Below are 23,605 nucleotides of genomic sequence, written 5' to 3'. Positions count from 1 at the left end.
TAGGGCGCCACGTCCCTGTGGGGGTGCTGAGAGATTTTGAAGTTCCAAAGCTCTTTCTGCACCCGATTCAGAGCCCGTATGTTTCAGCCGTTCTGTTTACTCCTGCAGGGATCTGCCCAGATAGGTGGGGCCAGGGACGGGGCGAGTTTTGAGAGGTGACCCAGAACAATGGCGGCGACTACCACCACAGCTGGTCCTGCTTCCACAGCTCCCTTCCCTTTGCCTGAACTAGTTGGGCTGAGAATCTGTGTCTGCGGTCCACAGTTCTCAGAACAGCAGATATCCTGTCCTTTTGATCTGAGACTGCTACTTTATCGCTTCTATCACCAGGCAGTTGGGGGTGGTGCGAGCTCTGGGAGGGTAGGAAGGGGGCGGCTAGTCTCAGTGCCTAAGGCTTCAGTTCTCCGCTCAGCAGTGAGTGCTTAAACCATTGTTTTCAGCCTTCTTCCCTCAGTCTTTGCTCCAAGGTCTCGGCCGTGAGCGTTGTGTTCAGCCGTGTTATATGCTGCCCTCAGCCCTGTGGGCCGTAAGCGGAGCACTAGCAGTCCGAGTTCTTCCCTCTCCCACAGCTGTGGTAGTTCCAGGATGCAGCGAGCTCGGACCACTGAGCTAGGTCTGTGTCTTGCCCCCGCGTGGCTCCGTCCCCGCACTTCTCTCTTCCCTCCTCCCCCGCTAGCGCGATTCGACCACCTGGAGGTGAATTCAGTAGTGGGCCTCTTCATCTTGCCTGTCTGTTGTGCAGGGCGTGCTTTGTGGAGTTATTGTTTTCCGATTAGTTGTAAATTCCAGGGGAGCTTTACAGAGTCTCACCTCACGCTGCCATTTTGATCTCGCTCTTCCATTCCTTTTTCAATACTGTGGGGTCAGAGCCAGGAATGCAATTTCCAGGCTCTCAGCCTCACGTGGAAAGGTGCTGACTCAGGTAGTAAATGGCCATCAACTGTGATTGGATGGCCATCAGCTGTGGCTAGTTGGCCATCTGCTGTAACCAGTCAGCAATTGGCCACGAATATAACTGCTGTGGTTGTGTTAACAGAAAAATGGGGGCTAGCAAGATGATGGTGGCTGAGTTATCAAGAGCAGCAGATTGCAGTTAGCAGGGCGGATTGTAGCTAGCAAGTGAAGTTGGTTGGCAGAGACAAATGGACAGCTGGTTGCGGATTGTGTGGCTCTTGCTTCCTGCGTCTCCAACCCAGCCACCAGCGAGACTCTAGTGGTATGACTCCCCTATCTATGGCTCCGTGGGTGTTCCTATTTGGCATCACCATGTCCTGTGTTCTTATGTGGGGAGTGAGAGCTGAGACCCCACCTGACTCCCTTCATGGCAAATACATTTAAACTTTTCAAATGAAATGTCTGCCCAAGGCTACTAGAAACTTAAGGATAAGACAGGTCATGCCTACCTTTTCTCTCAGATAACATATAATATCTTATGCATTACATGCCAGTACATTACCTACCTCCTCTCTCCCATCCTCCTCCTCGCTTTCAGAAAGTGCTTTATAATGATGGCTGACAAGCTCATTCATAGCCTCCAGGTGGATTCCAACTTTTATATCAGATAATCAGGTGAAAATACTTTTAAGGTATAATGTAAATTTTTCAGCTAAAATAATTAATAACATTTAAATTGTCATTTCTGTCTCAAACGTGTCAGACTTAAGTACATCATCCCTGTATGTATGAGTTTGTTGGGTTTTAAGTTGTCATGCTGGGTGTCATGCAGGTCTCAGCTCCCACTCCCCACATAAGAACGCAGGATATGATGAAGCCAAAAGGGAACACCAATGGAGACATAGAGAGGGGAGTCATACCACTACAGTCTCACTGCCAGCTGGGTTGGAGAAACAGGAAACAGGATCCACATGATCTGCAACCTGCTGTCTGCTTCTCTGCCAACCAAGCCACCCCACTTGTTAGCTGCAATCCACTGTGCTAACTGCAATCTGCCATGCTTGCTAGCTCAGCCACCACCTTCTTGCTAGCCCCCATTTTCTGCTAGCATAGCCATGGCAGTTATATTCGTGGCCAATGGCTCACTGGTTACAGCTGACAGCACACTAGCCACAGCTGATGGCCATCCAATCACAGTTGATGGCCATTTACTATTCAAGTGAGCACCTTTGCATGTGAGCCTGAGAGCCTGGAAACTGCACTCCTGGCTCTGTCCCCACAGTGTTTTACGAAATTTATGACTTTGTCAACCCACCTATGAAAGGGATTATATTCTCCCTCCAATAATGAAGTTGCTCCTGGTTTGCCAGTGGTGAGTGGAAACATCAAACCTAATTTCGTGTGTTTTTTGAGCCCACACAGCCACTCTCAAGCTACTCAATTAAAATCTTTTAAGTAATCAAGATGTAACCAAAAGCCCTAGCAAACACTTATCCTGAACCCTTTTAATTTGCTGGGTCCTGTCTGTCACTGGAACACCCTTATACCACTTTGTCGTGCGGAGGACCCTGCTCACCGCGCCATTTGTCGTGCAGGGTCTCAGCTCCCACTCCTCGCCCAAGAACGCAGGACACGGTAAGGCCAAAAAGGAATACCCATGGAGCCATAAGTAGGGGAGTCAAACCAATATATTCTCGCTGGCGGCTGGGCTGGAGACACAGGAAGCAGGATCTACATAATCTGCCTAACAGCAGTCCGCGCTTGCCAGCCACCATCTTGCTAGCCCCCATTTCTCTTTCTGCTAGCGTAGCCACAGCCGTTATATTAGTGGCCAATGGCCTACGGGTTACAGCTGATGGCCAACTAGCCACAGCTGCTGGCCATCCAATCACAGTTAATGGCCATTTACTACCCGAGCCAGCACCTTTCTATGTGAGGCCGAGAGCCTGGAAACTGTTTTTTGGGGCTTTGTCCCCACACACTTACTTACCCACTGAAGTTTCTGAAAATGACATGCATACTGCTAGCACAGGAAGAGGCTTGAGGGAAAAAGGCCACTGAACTGGTTCAGAACCCCACAAGTAAAACACTTCACTACTGAGTCAGAAGTTCACGTACTCCCTATCCCCCATGGATAGTTCTTCACACTCTCTCCCAGCCACAGCTGGCTTTCCTAAGGAGCAGAGACCAAGAAAGGAATGACATTTGGGAAATTGCCTCTTTCTGATTTTTCATCAATGTTGGCCTTTGTCGTGCAGGGAGTCACGCAGGGTCTCTGCTCCCATTCCCCACATAAGAATGCAGGATGTGGCTAGGCAAAAATGGAACACTGACAGAGCCATAGGTAGGGGAGCCATACCACTATAGTCTCACTGGAGGCTGGATTCACACGACGTGTGACCTGCTATCCGCTTTTCAGCCAACCGACTGACTCCCTTGCTAACTGCAATCCACCGTGCTAACTGCAATCCGCACTTGCCAGCCACCATCTTCTTGTTATCCCCCATTTTTTGTTAGCGTAGCCACAGCAGTTATATTAGTGGCCAATGGCTTACTGGTTAGAGCTGATGGCCAACTAGCCACAGCTGATGGCCATTTACTACCTGAGCGAGTACCTTTCCACGTGAGGCCAACAGCCTGGAAACAGCTCTCTGGGGCTCTGTCCCCACAGCCTTCTAAATCTTTAACTTGCTTTGACAGTGAACTTCCCCCTCATTTGCATGCTATGACAGTCCCAGCAGAACTAAACAGATATTTTCTGACTCTGGTTACCTACTCCTCCCCATTTCTGTAATAGTCATATGGATATCTCCCCAAATCTTATGCCAAGCAGGTTCTGACCTCTGAAATAATCAACTATCACTACTTCCTTTTCATATTGAAGGGATAGTGGTGGCAGACTGCAAGGGCTTCTTCAAGGCTAATATGACAATTCGACTGCTTTGGTCTCAACAAGGATACAAGAGGGGGAAAGGGTTGCCAACTCCCCTACCAAGCTGGCTGTCCTTAAGACTTTATCAGTAACCCCCTTCCATTCTCTTGGTTGAGCCTCTTCTACTTGCATTTTGGTTTTCTTTGCTTTTTCTGTCTATAATAGTTTTATTTTTCCAATTACAGTTGACATACAATAGTATATTAGTTTCAGCTGTACACTATAGTGATTAGACATTATATAAATGTCTAACTTACCCATCTGAGATGCAATAGGTCTTTTTTAAGGTTCAGCATGGGAATTTTCAATTTGGAGCCAGGCCCATATCAATAAGCCTTAATTGAGCAGAGTTAACACTGTTCTTCTTTGAGTGAATACCTTCCAAAAACAAAACAAAACTCTACCTTCTATGAAAAACGTCCTTAGAGATGCCTTCACTAATGAATTCTACCAAACATTAAAAGAGGATCTAATACCTGTCCTACTCAAACTCTTCCAAAAAATTGAAGAAGAGACAACACTCCCTAACTCATTTTATGAGGCCAACATTACCCTGATACCAAAACCTGGTAAGGATATCACACACACACAAAAAAGAAAATTACAAACAAATATCTCTGATGAACAAAGATACAAACATCCTAAACAACATTCTAGCAAATCGAATGCAACAATGCATTAAAAAGTGAGGGGCACAAAGATGGTTCAACATGTGCAAATCAATCAATGCAATACACCACATAAACAAAACAAAGGACAAAAATCATATGATTATATCAATAGATGCAGAAAAGGTGTTTGACACAATACAACATCTATTTATGATTAAACCACTTAATAAAATGGGCACAGAAGGAACACACCTTAAAATAAAGGCCATATATGACAAACCCTCAGCTAATAACATAATTAACAGTGAAAAACTGAAGCCCTTCTCTCTACATTCAGGAACATGACAGGGCTGTGCCCTATCACCTCTACTTTTCGACATAGTATTGGAAGTCTTAGACAGAGTGATCATTCAAGAGAAAGAAATGATAAATATCCGAATTGGGAATGAAGAAGTTAAATTGTCACTTTTTGCAGATGACATGTGCTATATATAGAAAACCCTAAAGACTCCACAAAAAGCTTTTAGAAACAATAAACAAATATAGTAAAGTTGCTACAAAATCAATGTAAAAAATCCATTGCATTCCTTCTATTTTATTATTTGTTTATTTATTTATTTATTTATTTATTTATTAAGTTTATTGGAGTGATAATTATTAGTAAAGTTACATGGATTTCAGGTGTATAATTCTGTAATTCATCATCTATATATCACATTGTGTGTTCACCACCCAGAGTCAGTTCTCTTTCTATTACCATATATTTGATCCCTTTTACATTCGTATACCACTCATCTCCCTCCTTACGCTCTGGTAATCATTAAACTATTGTCTGTGTATAAGATATTTTTAAAAGAAACTGAAGAAGACACAAAGAAATGGCAAGATATTCTATGTTCGTGGATTAGAAGAATCAACACTGTTAAAACGGCCATATTATCCAAAGCAATATACAGATTTAATTCAATCCCCATCAAAATCCCAATGGCATTTTTTAAAGAAATAGAAAAAAAATCATCAGATTTGTATGGAACCACAAAACATCACAAATAGCCAAATCAATCTTAAGAAAAACGAAGATTGCTGGAATTACCACATTCCCTGACTTCAGTTTCTACTACAGGGCAACAATAATCAAAGCACTATGGTATTGGCAGAAAAATAGACACAGAGACCACTGGAACAGAACTGAAAACCAAGAAATAAATCCACATAAATATAAACAGATAATTTTTGACAAAAGAACCAAAACATACAATGGAGTAAAGACAGCTGCTTCAGTAAATGGTGCTGGGAGAATTGAAAAGCCACGTGCAAAAGAATGAAACTAGACTGTTATCTGTCACTGTGTACTAAAATTAACTCAAAATGGATCAAAGAGTTAAACATAAGACCTGAAACAATAAACTACATAGAAGAAAACATAGGTACTAAACTTACGGACCTTGGGTTCAAAGAGCATGATATGAATTTGACTTCAAAGGCTAGGGAAGTAAAAGCTAAAATAAATCAATGGGACTATATCAAACTTAAAAGCTTCTGCACAGCAAAAGAAACCATCGACAAAATAAAGAGGCAACCAACTGAATGGGAAAAGATTTTTGCAAACAGTTCCTCTGATTAGGGGCTAATATATAAGGAACTGATATAACTCAACAACAACAAAAAGCAAACAATCAAATTAAAAAATGGGCAGAGGACTGTTGGTGGGATTGCAGATTAGTGCAGCCACTACGGAAAACAGTATGGAGGTATCTCAGGAATCTGAAAATGGAACTACCCTATGATCCAGTAATTCCACTCCGAGGCATCTACCCGGAGAAATCCAAAACTCCAATTCAAAAATCAGTATGCACTCCTATGTTTATTGCATCACTTTACACAATAGCCAAGATATGGAAACAACCAAAATGCCCATCGGTAGATGACTGGATTAAGAAGCTGTGGTACATTTATACAATGGAGTATTACGCAGCCATAAAGAAGAAAGAAATCTTATCATTTGCAACAACATGGATGGATCTAGAGAACATTATGTTAAGTGAATAAGTCAGAAAGAGAAAGACAAGTACCATATGATCTCACTTATATGCGGACTCTAAAGAAAAGAATAGGTGAATGAACTAATCAGAGACAGTTTTGAGGACACAAAGAAAAAACCGAGAGTTGTTAGATGGGCGGGGTGGGGGGGTTGGGGATAAGGGGAAAGGTGAAGGGATTGGGAGGCGGCTGCTGGCCGCAAGATGGCCTCAGGGTTTTCTGGAAATTAATTTGGGGAACTTATTCAATAATGTTTTAGGGGTTTTGTTGGGTATCCGATGGGCATGCGTCCTTTTTGGAAGACCACCTCAGGGATGGTGTGGATGCCTGATCGTGGCGTTGTGCACCAGAGGCTAAACATTAATGAATGCCAACTATAATTTTATGTGTGTGATGTGATGGCTGGGTGTGAAGTCGGAGGGATGGTGGGTGGGGGGAGGGGGGTTCACAGTGTGAGGGATGTAGATGGTGGGCGTCTAAGTATTACCTTGTCTTGTACACCTGAAACTAATAAAAAAATTAATAAAAAAATTAAAAAAATAAAAAAATAAAAAATAAAAAAATAAAATATGGACAGAGGATCTGAATAAACATTCCTCCAAAGAAGACATATAAATGGCCAATAAACATATGAAAAAATATTCAACATCACTAATCATCAGAGAAGTGCAAATAAAAACCACAGTGAGATATTACCTCCCATCAGTTAGAATGGCTATCATCAACAAGAGAAATAATAACAAGTGTTGCAGAGGCTGTGGAGGAAGAGGAATTCTTATGCTCTGTTGGTGGGAATGCAGATTGGTGAAGCCGCTATGGAAGGCAATGTGGATGTTCCTCAAAAAAAAATCAATAGAATTACTGTATGACCCAGCAATCCCTCTCCTGAGTACCCAAAAAATCTGAAAACATTGATCCGTAAAGATATATGTGCTCTTCTATTCGTTGCAGATTTATTTACGGTGGCCAAGACAGGGAAACAACAAAAGTGACCTTCGATAGATGATTGGATAAAGAAGATGTGCTATATAAACACAGTGGGATACTATTCTGCCATAAAAAAAAGATGAAATAGTACCATTTGGGACAACATGAATGGATCTGGAGATTGTTATGCTGAGCAAAATAAATCAGACAGAAAAGGTCAAGAACCATATGATTTCACTAATATGTGGTATATAAAACTGAAAACAACACAGAAACAAGACAAACAAATGAGGAAATGAAGTCTTAGACAGACAATAATTTAGTGGTTACCAGAGAGTAAAGGGAACGTGGGACGGTAGATGAGAGTAAAAATGATCAAATATATGGTGATGGAAGGAGAACTGACTCTGCGTGGTGAACACATACTGTGATATATAGATGATGTATTACAGAACTGTACACCTGAAATCTAACTTTATTAACAATTATCACCTCAATAAACTTTCATGAAAAAAAGAAAAAAAAAAGCAGAGAAAGGTCCTTGTAAAGGAACAATTCAGAAAAAGTAGAAAAGACAGGCTGAGGAAATAGGTAACTGCTTGAGGGGGCAGTTTTTTCCTGTTGTCTTGTGTAAAAACACACACAAAAAAAATCCTTGTCTTGTTCATACTAGTAAGGGCTTCCTTTGGGAATCTGTTCTTTTGTTGCCTGTTCCTGGTGCTAGAGGAGAAGTCCCACTTTGTCTGTATTTCCATCTCTTGTTAATACTTATCTGTGCTTATCATCTGGTGGGTGTTTTAGTTACTGAGTTGTGTTTTTTTTTTTCTTTTAGAGGGTGTCAAGATTCTCTCAAACTCCTTTCTTTACCTGTTCAAGAAAGAATTTAATTCTCCTAAATTCAATCCAAAGTGATTTTTCAAATTCCCCTTACATCTTCTTTCCGAAACAAAGAAATGACAATTTCTCTTAGAACTGTCAATGATTTAGACTTAAACATCAAAAACCAGTTAAATTAAGTAATTAAATTCAAATGAGATCAATTGAAAATGATACTAGTGGGGCATTAGCACACTCGAAGCAAGACGAGGAAATATGTTGGCCAGGACAGAAGGTGGCTTCATCTGTGATTTCTCTTGGCCTGAGAAGGCTCATTCTAACTGATTCAGACTCTCTCTCTCTGCAAAAAAACAAACAAACAAACAAACAAAACAAAACAAAAAACACTAGCATTCTGGCCAATTCCATTGTTCTCAGTAGCTTTTGTTTCTAGGACCAGCTCTGGCCCCAAGCAACAGGGTAAAATAGATAAAATTTGTCTTTGGCTCCCTTCCAGTTAGAAATGTAGAACTAGTGATTTAGGAGTTAACTGCAATGAGGAAAGAGGTGAAGCCATAGATAATAATACTGAAGGAAGAAAGTGAAAAACAGAACCTTAAAAGTATCTTACTTATCCCACAAGTTTTCAATGATTATGAGGTATGATCAAAAGATATGGTGAACGTTTAAGTTTAAAAAAATATTACAGTAAAAGACACACTGCCATTAATACCCCTCAAAATACTCCCCCTTACTTTGAACACACTTATCCCATTCTTCTTGCCACTTTCTGAAGCAGTTCTGGAAGTCCTCTTTCATGAGTGTCTTTACTTATCCTCCATCATAACAATGTTCTGTGTTACTCATCACTTCTGGTATATGACAATTTCTGTCAAATAAAAACATTACGCTGTGTCCTCATCCACCTTATTCACTGAATCTAGCACTGTGTGACTTCTGGCTCTACTCCAAAGTTAAAATGACCGTGAAAGGTATTCATTTTGAATCGATTCAGGACATCGAGGCAGCCACTACAGAGCAACTAAAGACACTCACAAAAGAGGACTTCAAGAACTGCTTCAGAAAGTGGAAAGAATGGATAAGTGTGTTTCAAGCAAGGGGGTGTATTTTGAGGGGGATTAATGGCAATATGTTTTTTTACTGTAATACATTTTATTTAAACCTTCACTGTAGTTTTTGATCACATTTCATATCTCCTAAACTGGGCCCCATGAATAGACTGTGGAGATGCAGTTACACTTTCATTGAGAAAGCAGAACTAGGAAGAAAAGCTAGAGAAGGTACATATAGAGAAGTAGGAGGACCCATCATCTTCAGTATCAGAGAGCCACTGGAAGAGGGTATATAGAGTGCTCGTTTTGTTGCACTCCACTTTATTCTGTGTCACTGATGTTGCATTTTTTTCTACAAATCAAAAACAAGACACTCCAGCAGCAAAAAGATTATGACTTGCTTTATTACAATACTCACTTTATTTCAGCAGTCTAGAACTGAACGTACAATACCTGCGAGGTATGCCTGTATAGTGCAAAAGGCCATTGGTGTCACATGAGCAGTTGAGGTCTGAGGGAAGGTCTTTGAATTTGTTAACCATGTATATAGTTCAAGAAACAAATTCAGTAAATTGGAGGGGATGGAAGTTTGATCACAGGTTTATGAGAACAAAGTGGTGTTAGTAAAGGTGTATTTTTCAAGAAGATCAATGGTGATAAGGAGAGCTGTCATATGGTTAAGAGGGTAGCAGGATCAAAAGAAGGTGGAAAGAATGGGTTTTTTGTTTCATTTTTATTTGCCAATAAGCAGAATTACCTGTTTCATTTTAAGTGAACAAGATCAATCAATGGTTTTAAAATTACAACAAGCATTAGAAACACCTGGATTTCCCAACACCACTTATTGAACAGACTGTCTTTACCCCATCGTACATTCTTGCTTCCATTGTCGTAGATTAGATGGGCATATAGGCATGGATTTACATCTGGACTCTCTATTCTGTTCCATTGATCTATGTATCTATTTTTATGCCAGTACCATGTTGTTTTGATTACTGTAGCCTTGTAGTATAGTTTGAAATCAGGTATCGTTATACCTCCCACTTTGTTCTTATTTCTCAAGATTGCTGAGGCTATCCGGGGTCTTTTATGGTCCCATATAAATTTTAGGATTATATGTTCTATTTCTGTGAAAAACGTCGTTGGTAGTTTGATAGGAATTGCGTTGAATATGTATATTGCCTTAGGCAGTATGGACATTTTAACTATATTAATTCTTCCTATCCATGAGCATGGTATGTGTTTCCATCTATTTATGTCTTCTTTCATTTCTTTCTTCAGTGTTGTATAATTTTCTGAGTACAGATCCTTTACATCTTTGGTTAGATTTATTCCCAGATATTTTATAGTCTTTGGAGCAATTGTAAATGGAATTGTTTTTATTAATTTCTCCTTCTGCTATTTTATCATTGGTATATACAAATGCAACTGATTTCCGAATATTAATTTTATATCCTGCTACTTTACTAAATTCATCTATCAGTTCTAATAGTTTCTTGGTGGAGTCTTTAGGGTTCTCTATATATAGTATCATATCATCTGCATATAATGATAATTTTACTTCCTCCTTACCAATTTGGATGCCTTTTATTTCTTTCTCTTGTCTGATTGCTGTGGCTAGAACTTCCAGTACTATGTTGAATAGAAGTGGAGAAAGTGGGCAACCTTGTCTTGTTCCTGATCTTAGGGGGAATGGTTTTAGCTTTTCCCCATTGAGTATGATGTTAGCTGTGGGTTGGTCATATATGGCCTTTATTATGTTAAGATATGATCCCTCTATTCCCACTTTCTTAAGGGTTTTTATCATAAAAGGTTGCTGTATTTTATCAAATGCTTTTTCTGCATCTATTGATATGATCATGTGATTTTTATTTTTCATTTTGTTAATGTGGTGTATCACATTAATTGATTTGCGGATGTTGAACCACCCCTGCATACCAGAGATGAATCTCACTTGATCATGGTGTATGATCTTTTTAATGCATTGCTGAATTCTGTTCGCTAATATTTTGTTGAGAATTTTTGCATCTATGTTCATTAGAGATATCCGCCTGTAGTTTTCTTTTTTTGTGGTGCCTTTGTCTGCTTTTGGGATCAGGGTGATAGTGGCTTTGTAAAAAGTGTTTGGGAGTCTTCCTTCCTTTTGGATTTTTTGGAAGAGCTTGAGGAGAATAGGTGATAATTCTTTTTTGAACGTTTTGAAAAATTCACCTGTAAAGCCATCTGGTCCAGGGCTTTTGTTTGTTGGGAGATTATTGATTACTGATTCAATTTCCCTGGTGGTAATCAGACTGTTCAGGCTTTCTGTTTCTTCTTGAGTTAGCCTTGGAAGGTTGTGCGCCTCTAGAAAATTGTCCATTTCTTCCAGATTGTCAAATCTGTTGGCATATAGTTGCTCATAGTAATTTCTTAAATTTTTTTGTATTTCTGTGGTGTCTGTTGTCACTTCTCCTCTTTCATTTCTGATTTTATTAATTTGGGTCCTCTCTCTCCTTTTTTTAATGAGTCTGGCTAAAGGTTTGTCATTTTTGTTTATCTTTTCTAAGAACCAACTCTTGGAATCATTGATCTTTTGTACTGTTTTTCTGGTTTCTATTTCATTGATTTCTGCTCTGATCCTTATTATCTCCTTCCTTGTGCTGCCTTTGGGCTTATTTTGCTGTTCTTTTTTCCAGATCCCTTAAGTGTGAAGATCAACTGTCAATTAGTGATGTTTCTTGTTTCTTTAGGTAGGCCTGCAGTGCTATGAGCTTCCCTCTTAGGACTGCTTTCTCAGCATCCCATAGATTTTGGGACGTCGTGTTCTCATTCTCATTTGTCTCGAGATATCTTTTGATTTCTTCTTTGATCTGCTGCTTGACCCATTCATTATTTAGTAACATTTTATTCAGCCTCCATAAATTGGTGTGTCTTCCTGGTTTTTTTTCCCTGTAGTTCATTTCTAATTTCATAGCACTGTGGTCAGAGAAGACAATTGGTATGATTTCAATTTTCTTAAATTTATCAAGGCTTCTTTTGTGTCCTAACATATGATCTATCTTGGAAAATGTTCCATGTGCACTTGAGAAGAACGTGTATTCTGCAGCATTGGGGTGAAATGCACTGAAAATATCGATTAAATCCAAGTGGTCCAAAGTATCATTTAAGGCTGTTGTTTCCATATTGATTTTCTGTCTGGAGGACCTGTCCCTTGTTGTCAGAGGTGTGTTGAAGTCCCCTACTATGATAGTGTTGCTGTTGATAAAGACTGATGGTCTTTATGTCCATCAGTACCTGTTTTATATATTTAGGTGTGCCTAGTTAGGTGCATAGATGTTTACTAGGGTTATGTCCTCTTGTCGGGTTGACCCCTTTATTATTATATAGTGCCCATCTTTGTCTTTTAATATGTTCTTCATTTTAAAGTCTATTTTGTCAGATATAAGTATTGCAACTCCAGCTTTTTTCTCGCTTCCATTTGCATGAAATATCTTACTCCAACCTTTCACTTTCAGCCTCTGTGTGTCTTTTGATCTGAGGTGAGTCTCTTGTATACAGCATATACAAGGGTCTTGCTTCCTTATCCACTCAGCCACCCTATGTCTCTTGATCGAAGCATTTAATCCGTTCACATTTAAAGTGATTATTGATAGGTACATAGTTATTGCCATTTTTAAATTTGTAGTAAATTGTTTTCATCTTTCTTCTATTTACAGAAGTCCTTTTAGTATTTCTTGCAATGCTGGCTTGGTTGTAATAAATTCTTTCAGTTTGTTCTTTTCTGGGAAGCTCTTTATCTCTCCATCAACTTTAAATGATAGCCTTGCTGGATAAAGCAATCTAGGTGGTAGACCTTTGTGTTCCATCACTTTGAGTATCTCCAGCCACTCCCTCCTGGCTTTCAATGCTTCTGTAGAAAAATCATTTGATAGCCTTATGGGAGTTCCCTTGTACATAACCTTCTGCCTTTCTCTTGCTGCTTTTAAGATTCTCTCTTTGTCTTTAAGCTTTGCCATTTTAACTATAATGTGTCTTGGTGTGGGCCTGTTTGGGTTTATCCTGGTTGGAACTCTCTGCACTTCCTGGGCTTGTATGTTGGTAACCTTCATCAGGTTAGGGAAGTTTTCGGACATTATTACCTCAAATATGTTCTCAATCCCTTGCTTCCTCTCTTAACCTTCTGGTATTCCTATGATGCGCATGTTGTTGCGCTTGATGTTATCCCAGAGGTCTCTTAACCCATCTTCATTGTTTTTCATTCTTTTTTTCTTTCTGTTGTTCAGTTTGAGTGATCTCTGCTAACTTGTCTTCTAAGTCGCTGATTCGATCCTCTGCTTCATCTAACCTGCTGGTCATTCCTGCAAGTGAGTTCTTAATTTCGGTAATTGTGTTCTTTAGTTCTAGCTGGTTGTTCGTTAAGATTTCTACATCCTTTTTTAGTTCTAACTGGTTGTTCTTTATGATTTCTATATCCTTCTTTATGTCTTCTCTAAGCTCCTTAAACATTCTTATCACCAGTGTTCTGAACTCTGTCTCTGACAGGTTGGTTACCTCTGCTTCATTTGGTTCCAGTTGTGGAGGTTTCTTCTGTTCTTTTATTTGGGACATGTTTCTTTGTCTCCCCATTATGACTGACTCTCTGTGTTTGCTTTGATGTATTAGGAAGATCCCCTAGAGCTCTTAGTTCTTGCTGGGTTATCTTATGTAGTATGTGTCCTTTATAATTGATTCGGAGTACTTCGTTCTTCTCCTCTGCATGTGCTCCACACGTGGTTTGTGTGTTTAGTATATTGTCCTGTTCAAGAAGAACTTTAATTGCTTTTTGCTTCTGAGTAGGTGGGTTTAACTCCTAGGCCATCTAGTTGTGAAACTTGGCTCTGCCCACCGCAGGGTGTTCTGCTGGGTGAGGGTTGGCCACTTAAATGTGGTTTGGCCTCTATGGGCTCTTGTGCCTTCAGAGAATTCTCTCTGGTTGTGTGACTTGTAGGTCAAATCCAGTAGTACTCTGGTTTGGTCCTGAGTTGGCTTCTGGATATGTTGAATCCTGTGCCTCTTAAGCTGGGCCCTGTTAGGGCAGTTTCAGCACAAATCAGGTTACCAAGTACAACAGCAACAACAACAAAGAAAATAAATCAAGTACATTCACATGTAAAATACAACTGACAATCCCCACTCAACATAGGCAAAGATATCAAAGAAATAAGGCAGAACAAAGTAAATCACAACGAGCAGAAAAAAAAAGAACACCAAGCAAAGCAAAACAGAAAGTAGCACCAGTCTTGGCTTAAGCCCAGCAAGTAATCTCCAGGTTGTCCTCCGCTGTGCCAAAGAGTTCCCTGCCTATTGCGCAGGCAGCACTCGTCACCTGGTGCCCAGAGTGAATTTGGGAGTGTAGATTTAAATGCGAGGGGCTGAGGGGTCTGGATGACAGTTTTCAGAGAGACCATGCAGTTTCTGTCCTTTCCTGCACAAATGCACCGTGAGAGCAGCTCCACCAGCCCTGTGCCCAGTACTCCTGAGTCTTAGGGCCCTCCTTCCGTGGGTGTGTGTGAGGGGGCGGGCGGGAGATCTCTAAGCTGCTGAAAGCCGGGAGCTGCATCTGCCGCTTATTGCTGAACTCATGGAGTGCTTCCGCAGTTGCCTTTGCCCCGCCCCAGGCCAGCCAGAGAGGGTGGGGGCTGGGGATGGAGGGGTCTTCTCTCTCCCAGGCCAGCCACGTCACACTCCTCCCTCAGGCTTGAAAAACTAATGGGTGGGGGTGTGGGAGTCTCCTTTCTCCTCCTCCAGCGAAAATCCCCTCCTCCCAGCCTCTTCCGAAGGTCAGAACTGGCTGCCAATCTTCCCAGCTCCTGAGCACAGACGCCCCTTTGTAATCTGACACTACTCCTCAGTTCAGGGGTCAGTTTAAGTCTCTGGAAGGGCAGGGGGAGGATTCGAAAAGTGGGGCAAGGGGCCCAGATGTGGCGTCTGAGTTCTTTGTCTGCCCTAGGGCCCACGAGCTGCCCACCGCGGCGGGAGCGATCAGCTGTGGGACGCAGGGAAAGAGCCCACCTCCTGGACCCTGTGCTTTCCGCTGCACCCTGGGCTCCCGTGGGATTCTAGAGTCCAGGGTGCTGCCTGCCGCTGCTGCTGTGGGCACGCTGCAGGGCCGCGGCTGTACCGTGGGGGGTGGGGAGAGCGTGGCGCGTTTCCTCTTGCCCTCCTTGCTCCTCCCCCGCTTGCCCAACTAGCGCACCCCAAAGCAAACCTTCCACGAGTCTGCGCTCCGTCCTGGGATTCGTGCAGTTGTCGCCGACCGGCCTGGGCTCTGCCATGGAGTGGGGGCGCGTTTCCTAAGCAGTGTTTCTTAACCAGTTTGAGACACCATATGTAATTCAAGGTAGTAAAACATCATTTCTTTGAAAACATATTCCATCTCAGACTTCATCATTCTCCCCTCCACTTCTCCCCACTGATAGAGATATTGAAGCATAACTATTTAAAAGAAAAAAATGATCTGTAAAAGTGTTTTTTCACTTCATATCTAACATCCTATCCAAAAGCCTTTCCTTGATCAGGAGCATTTTTCTAGGTATGCTTTTTAAGGTCTGGCTCCAGATTAAAATCTACTACTGTCATAAAAGAACAATTGTGGAAGACAAAATAAATAAGTGCAGAAATTCCTAGTGCCTATTTTCATGGGATGAATATAAAAACATTTCCTGACTTCGCTGGAGCTAATTATGCAGTGCACAATTGACACATTTATTTTATTGATTCAGTACATGTGAGTGGTACACTGATATTTATCACTAGAAATGATGGCTTACTACATAATATGTATTCCAATAACTGCTTTACCCTTGTTATTGCCCATACAGAATTCTTACATGTTTGCATATATCATATTCAATAATCAACAACTTACTTTTTAGGCACCTACTGTTTCTTTAGTTAGGATTTGTTGCAGTGATAGATGTAAAGAAAAGAAGATTGAGTCCCTGCTTTCAAAGAACCTATGTTTTAATAGTCATACTCTCAAAAAATAATTCAAGGATAATTGCAAACGCTCAAGTATTAAACTGACTTCCGCAGTTCTCTGTTACACCTCATGGTGGGGAGGGAGGCACATACAAGAAATGTGGAATATTATGCTTGCCCCACAAGAATTTCCAGTCAAATGAGGGAGATAAGATGTAAGAGTATGAAAATTAAAATAAGAAAACAGGAGTTAAACACTGATATGTTACAAAAGAGTACTAGTTGAGTTGCAAGGTAACAAAAAAATCTAGGAAAAAAATTGAGTCATTTCCCCTAAGCCATTATGTCTCAGAGGACGAAAGGCCAGCCAGTGTTCTTTCCTTAACTTATCGTCAGGTTAAATCATTTTTAAAACCATTGAATGCTACTACTTTTCTAACCAAAGCACATATAAATCAATTGGTTGTGGTGATGTAAGACTTTATATTTCCACCAAAGAGGTATATTAAGTGGGAAATGACTGATGGGACTACTGTCTCTAAACATGAAAACTATAATTTTCTTTTTTTTTCCAGAGGGCTGATATAGCTGTTGCTCCACTCACTATAACGCTGGTCCGTGAAGAAGTCATAGATTTCTCAAAGCCATTTATGAGCCTGGGTATCTCCATCATGATAAAGAAGCCACAGAAATCAAAACCAGGAGTATTCTCATTTCTGGATCCCTTGGCTTATGAAATCTGGATGTGCATCGTCTTCGCTTACATTGGAGTCAGTGTGGTTCTTTTCCTGGTCAGCAGATTCAGCCCGTATGAATGGCACTTGGAAGACAACAATGAAGAACCTCGTGACCCACAAAGCCCTCCTGATCCTCCAAATGAATTTGGAATATTTAACAGTCTTTGGTTTTCCTTGGGTGCCTTTATGCAGCAAGGATGTGATATTTCTCCAAGGTTTGTTTCCATGTCATACCCAATGCCACCTTCCATTTTATGACCATGATCCATTCATGTACATCTGATATTTAGCCATCTCAGGTCCAGATTCCTTTCATTTAACATTCCATCCAATGACAAATTATCATCAAGCCATTTTTTTCCCTTATGTCCATGAAGTGAGTGTGTCATTGGTGCTGCTTTAGTGTCTTCCATGCATTTCTATGGTGTTGTATATTTATACATATTACAGCAAATATTTGAACTCTGGATAAAGGCAACATTACCAGCTAATATTAATATTATCCAGATAAAGATAACTCTAAATCTTTATCAGATAGAACAGGCATAGTTTCCTCATAAATTGTGTTAAAACATTTTCTCATTTGTCCAGAGACTGAATCTAGAAAAAATTTGAAAGACGAGACAACTCTTTTTTAAAACCTTCCTACCTTCCCCTTTCAGTGTCCTTCCTTTTTCATTTTGCTGTCAAATTGCCTAGAACTATCCATTGTAGTATCTTGTCCAGTTTTATAAATAAAACTATAAAACTTCTAAAAGAAAATATAGAAGTTAATCTATATGACCTTGGATTAGACAAAGAGTTTCAGAACACAAAAAGTACAATCCATTTAAAAAATTGTGAAGTGGACTTCATCAAATTTCAAAACTTTTGCATTTCAAGAGACATCATTAAGAAAATGAAAAGACAAGCCACAGACCGGGAGAAAATATTAGCAAATCATACATCTGATAAAGGACTTATATCCAGAATATGTAAAGATCTCTTGAAATTAAATGAAAAGGAGACAAACAACCCATTTTTAAAATGAACAAAGGATTTGAATAGACATTTCCTCAAAGAAAATATACAAATGGATAATGACCATATGTAAAGATGCTCAACGTCATTGGTCATTAAGGAAATGAAAATTAAAATAACAGTGAGATACCTCTACACATCTTCTAGAATGGCTATAAAAAAGACAGATAATTCCCAGTGGTGGCAAGGATATGGAATGAATGTAGCTCTTATCCATTTATAGTGTAAATGCAAAATGCTACAGCCAAATTGGAAAGTGATTTGGCAGTTTCTTGTAGTTAGACATAACTTAAAATAACACACAGCGATGGGTCATCAAAATGGCTGCGTGAGGTGAGCCTCTGTAAAGCTCCCCCGGAATTTACAACTAATCGAACAACAATAACTCCACAAAGGACTCCCTGCACAGCAGACAGGCAAGACGAAGAGGCCCACTACTGAATTCACCTAAAGGTGGGAGAATCACGCGAGCCGGGGAGGAAGGAAGGGAGAAGTGTGGAGACGCAGACGCGTGGGAATAGGATGCAGACCTAGCTCAGTGGTCCGAGCTCGCTGCATCCCAGAACTACCGCAGCTGCGGGAGAGGGAAGAACGCTGACAGCTAGGGCTCCGCTTACGGCTGAGGGGGCAGCACATAATACGGCTGAACCCAACGCTCACGGCAGAGTACTCAGAGAAAAGACTGAGGGAAAAAGGCTGAAAATGGTTGTTTAAGCCCTCACTGCCGAGCAGAGAACGGAAGCCTTAGGCACTGAGACTAGCCGCTCCCTCCCTATCCTCGCAGAGCTCGCCCTGCCCCACCTACCCGGTGCTAGAAGTGGAACAGTAGCAGTCTCAGATCAAAAGAACAGAAAATTTGCTGTTCTGAGAACTGTGGACCACAGACACAGATTTGAAGCCCAATAAGTTCGGGCAAAGGGGAGTGAGCTGTGGAAGCAGGACGGGCTATGGTGGTGGTCGCCACCATTGCTCTGGGCCACCTCTCACAAATCACCCCGCCCCTGGCCCCAACTATCTGAGTGGATCCATGCAGGAGTAAACAGAACTGCTGAAACATAATAGCTCTGAATCTGGTGCAGAAAGAGCTTTGGAACTTCAAAAGCTCTCCACATCCCCACAGGGAGGTGACGCCCTATGACCCAGGCAAACTTTTAACAGAGGAGAAGCCCGTTTTTCAGGAAATCCCCCCATGGTGTGAGAAGCTGGAATAGTGCAGAGAAAACATAGCACTACTGTGTCAGAAGAAAAAAAAAAAGTCTGCAGTCGGAGAGAAAATAAAACATTCTACCAACAAGTATTGGAAAACAAAAGAAAGACTTCTTCCAATCAACCTGTTGCAGAAATCACTCCTGTAGATGTATAGGAAGACAAATAATAAATCAGTAATTGCCATGAATAACCAAGGCAACAAAACAGCTCAGAAAAAAAGTGAAAAGTCTCCAGAAAACAAATTTAAAGAAATGGAAATATGTGACTTAAATGACAGAAAATTCAAGATTGCAGTTCTGAAAAAACTCAACGAGATGCAAGAAAACACAGAAAGGCAATGAAATGAACTCAGAAATGCAATCAAAGAACAACATGAGCATTTTATGAAAGAGATTGAAATTTTAAAAAAGAACCAAATGGAATTTCTGGAGAGTAACAACTCAATAGAAGAAATTAAAAATGCAATAACCAGCTTAGGTAGTAGAGTTGACCAGATGGAGGAAAGAATCAGTGACGTCAAAGATAGAAACCTGGAAATTACTCAGATGGAAGAGGAAAGAGACTTGAGACTTAAAAGAAATGAAAGAACTCTACAAGAACTTTCTGACACTATCAGAAAGAGCAATATAAGAATAATGGGCATACCAGAAGAAGAAGAAAGAGAGCAGGGAACAGAGAATATATCCAAACAAATTCTCAATGAGAACTTCCCAAACTTGTGGACAGACCTGGATCCTCGTATCCAAAAAGCAAATAGAACACCAAATTACCTCAATCCAAACAGGCCTTCCCCAAGGCACATTGTATTGAAGCTGCCTAAAATCAACGACAAAGAAAGAATCCTCAAACAGCCAGGGAAAAGAAGACAGTAACCTACAAAGGAAAGCCCATTAGATTATCATCAGATTTTTCAGCAGAAGCACTACAAGCCAGGAGGGAGTGGAACCACATATTCAAACTATAGAAAGAGAGAAATTATGAGCCAAGAATAATATATCCAGCAATGATTTCCATTAGATATCAAATAAGAATAAAGACCTTTCCAGACATACAGAAGCTGAGGGAAGTTTCTAATACACGACCTGCACTACAAGAAATACTAAAGGAGGCTATACGACCACGACAAGAGGGACAATTTGTGGCAACATAATAAGGGGGAGAGTAAAAGCATGAACAGGAATATGGGAATGGAGAAAGTAAGCGTGCTGAAGAAAATGGAATACTCTAAATATGAAACATTCTATTACATAAACTTAAGGGTAACCACTCAAATAAAATCCAGAAATGAAATATATACGGTAACAAAACAAGAAACAGAGGGAAACATCATAGAATACCACCACACAGACATATTAGACAACAACGAAAAGGCAAAGAAACAATGGAGACACAGCCTTACCAGAAAACTAAAGATAGAATGACAGGAAATCCACACGAATCAAAAATCACCCTAAATGTAAATGGACTGAAATCACCAATAAAAAGGCACAGAGTAGCAGATTGGATCAAAAAACTAAAGCCAAACATATGCTGTCTCCAAAAGACACATCTCAGCTACAAGGACAAGCATAGACTCAAAGTGAAAGGGGTGAAATTGACACTCCAAGCAAATGGTACCCAGAGAAAATCAGCTGTAGCCATAATGATATCAGATGAAATAGACTTCAAAGTGAAAAAGATAACAAGAGACAAAGATGGGCATTTCATCATGGTAAAGGGGACTATACAACAAGAAGACAAAACAGTCATCAATATTTATACCCCAATCAGGGAGCACCGAAATATACCAAGCAACTACAAACAGAACTAAAGGGAGAAATTGACCAAAACACAATTATACTAGGGGACTTAAATGCATCATTGACAGCTATGGATAGATCATACAAACAAAACATAAATAATAAAATAGCAGCCCTAAATGACACATTAGATGAAATGGACACCATTGACAATATATAGCACTTCATCCTAAAGCATCAGAATATACCTTTTTTTCCAGTGTACATGTAACATTCTCAAGGTTAGATCATATATTGGGACATAAAATCAGACTCAGCAAATTTAAAAAGATTGAAAAATCATACCAAGAATATTCTCTGATCACAAGGCTTTGAAATTGGATATCAACTATGAAAAGAAAGCAGAAAAAAACAAATACATGGGGATTAAATGACGTACATTTAAAGAACGACTGGGTCAAAAAAGAATTTAGAGGAGAGATCAAAAGAAACATAGGAACAAATGACAATGAAAATACATCCTACAAAAATTTATCAGATGCAGCTAAAGCAGCTTTAAGAGGGAAATTTATATCATTACAGACCTATCTCAAGAAACAAGAAAAATCCCAAATAAATAACCTCATGTTACACCTTAAAGAACTAGAAAAAGAAGAACAAGTGAAACCCAAGGTTAGCAGAAGAAAGGAAATAACAAAAATCAGAGCAGAAGTAAATGAAATAGAAAACAAAAATACAATAGAAAAAATTAATGTGACAAAGAGCTGGTGCTTTGAAAAGATTAACAAAATCGGCAAAGCCTTGGCTAGACTCACTAAGATAAAAAGAGAGAACACACTAATTAACAAAATCAGAAATGAAAAAGGGGAAGTTATCATGGACACCACAGAAATAAAAAGGATCATGCAAGAATACTATGAAGGACTATATGCCACCAAATTCAATAACCTAGAAAAAATGGACAAGCTCTTAGAAACATATAGCCTTCCAAGGCTGGATCATGAAGAACTGGAAAATCTAAACAGGACGATCACCAGTAACAAAATTGAATCAGTCATTAAAAACCTTCCCAAAGCAAAAGTCTGGGACCAGATGGCTTCACTAGTGAATTCTACCAAACTTTCAAAGTGGATCTAATACCAAACCAGCTCAAACTCTTCCAAAAAATTGAAGAAGAGACAATACTCCCTAACTCATTTTATGAGGCCAACATTACCCTGATACCAAAACCTGGTAAGGACAACACAGAAAAAGAAAACTACAGACCAATATCTCTGATGAATACAGATGCAAAAAACCTAAACAAAATTCTAGCAAATTGAATACAACAATGCATTAAAAAGGTTATTCATCACGACCAAGTGAGGTGCATCCCCAAGGAAGAATGATGTTTCAATATCCACAAATCCATCAATGTGATACATTACATAAACAAAATAAAGGACAAAAATCATATGATTATATCAATTGATGCAGAAAAAGCATTTGACAAGATACAACGTCCATTTATGATTAAAACACTTAATAAAATATGTATAGAACGAGAATACCTTAACATAATAAAGGCCACATATGACAAGCCCTCAGCTAATCTCATAATTAATGGTCAAAAACTGAAGCCCTTTCTTCTACATTCAGGAACAGACAGGGTTGTCCCCTACACCTCTGTTTTTCAACATAGTGTTGGAAATACTTGCCAGAGGAGTCAGGCAAGAGAAAGAAATAAAAGGCATCCAAATTGGGAATGAAGAAGTTAAATTATCACTCTGCAGATGACATGATGCTATATATAGAAAACCCTAAAGACTCCACCAAAAAGATCTTAGAAACAATGAACGAATACAGTAAAGTGGCTGGATACAAAATCGACATACCAAAGTCCATTGCATTCCTATACACTAACAATGAAATCTCACAAAAAGAAATACAAAAAACAATTCCCTTTTCAATTGCAGCAAAAAGAATAAACTACCCAGGAATAAACTTAACCAAGGATGTGAAGGACCTATATGCGGAAACCTGTAAGACATTTTTGAAAGAAATTGAAGAAGACACAAAGAAATGGAAAGACATTCCGTGCTCATGGATTGGAAGAATCAACATAGTTAAAATGGCCAAATTACCAAAAGCAATATACAGATTTAATGCAACCCCATCAAAATCCCAATTTTTCAAAGAAATAGAACAAAAAATCATCAGATTTGTTTGAAACCACGAAAAATCCCTCATAGCCAAAGCAATCTTAAGAAAAAAGAACAATGCTAGAGTTATCACACTCCCTGACTTTAGCTTGTACTACAGGGCTACAGTAATCAAAACAGCATGGTATGGGCAGAAAAACAGACACATAGTCCAATGGAATAGAGAATCCAGAAGTAAAACCACATAAATATGGACAGATAATTTTTGACGAAGAAGCTAAAAACATACAGTGGAGGAAAGACAGCCTCTTCAATAAATGGTGCTGGGACAATTGGATAGCCACACACAAAAGAATGAAACTGGACTGCTATCTGTCACCATGTAGCAAAATTAATTCAAAATGGATCAAAGACTTAAGCATAAGATCTGACACAATAAACTGCATAGAAGAAAACATAAGTACTAAACTATGGACCTTGGGTTCAAAGAGCATTTTATGAATTTGACTGCAAAGGCAATGGAAGTA

General features: G+C 39.8%; 1 protein-coding gene across 6 annotated transcripts in view; it reads left to right on the top strand.

Moving 5' to 3' along the window:
• The window catches only part of GRIA3 (glutamate ionotropic receptor AMPA type subunit 3), a 652,505-nt gene that overhangs the window by 435,631 nt on the left and 193,269 nt on the right, over positions 1 to 23,605 (top strand). For all 6 annotated transcript variants that reach the window (XR_013992917.1, XM_081042112.1, XM_081042113.1 and 3 more), the window contains one exon: positions 16,808 to 17,184. Coding sequence is in view for 5 of the 6 variants with exons in the window: in XM_081042112.1 (XP_080898238.1) it covers positions 16,808 to 17,184 (377 nt within the window). In the remaining variant the exon portion in view is untranslated. The remainder of the gene's footprint in view (positions 1 to 16,807; positions 17,185 to 23,605) is intronic.

Source organism: Rhinolophus hipposideros (genome assembly GCF_964194185.1).
Source record: "Rhinolophus hipposideros genome assembly, chromosome: X".
Classification (NCBI taxonomy): Eukaryota; Metazoa; Chordata; class Mammalia; order Chiroptera; family Rhinolophidae; genus Rhinolophus; species Rhinolophus hipposideros.
The sequence above is the reverse complement of the archived record's forward strand: the minus strand, read 5'-3'. Positions and strand labels throughout refer to the sequence as shown.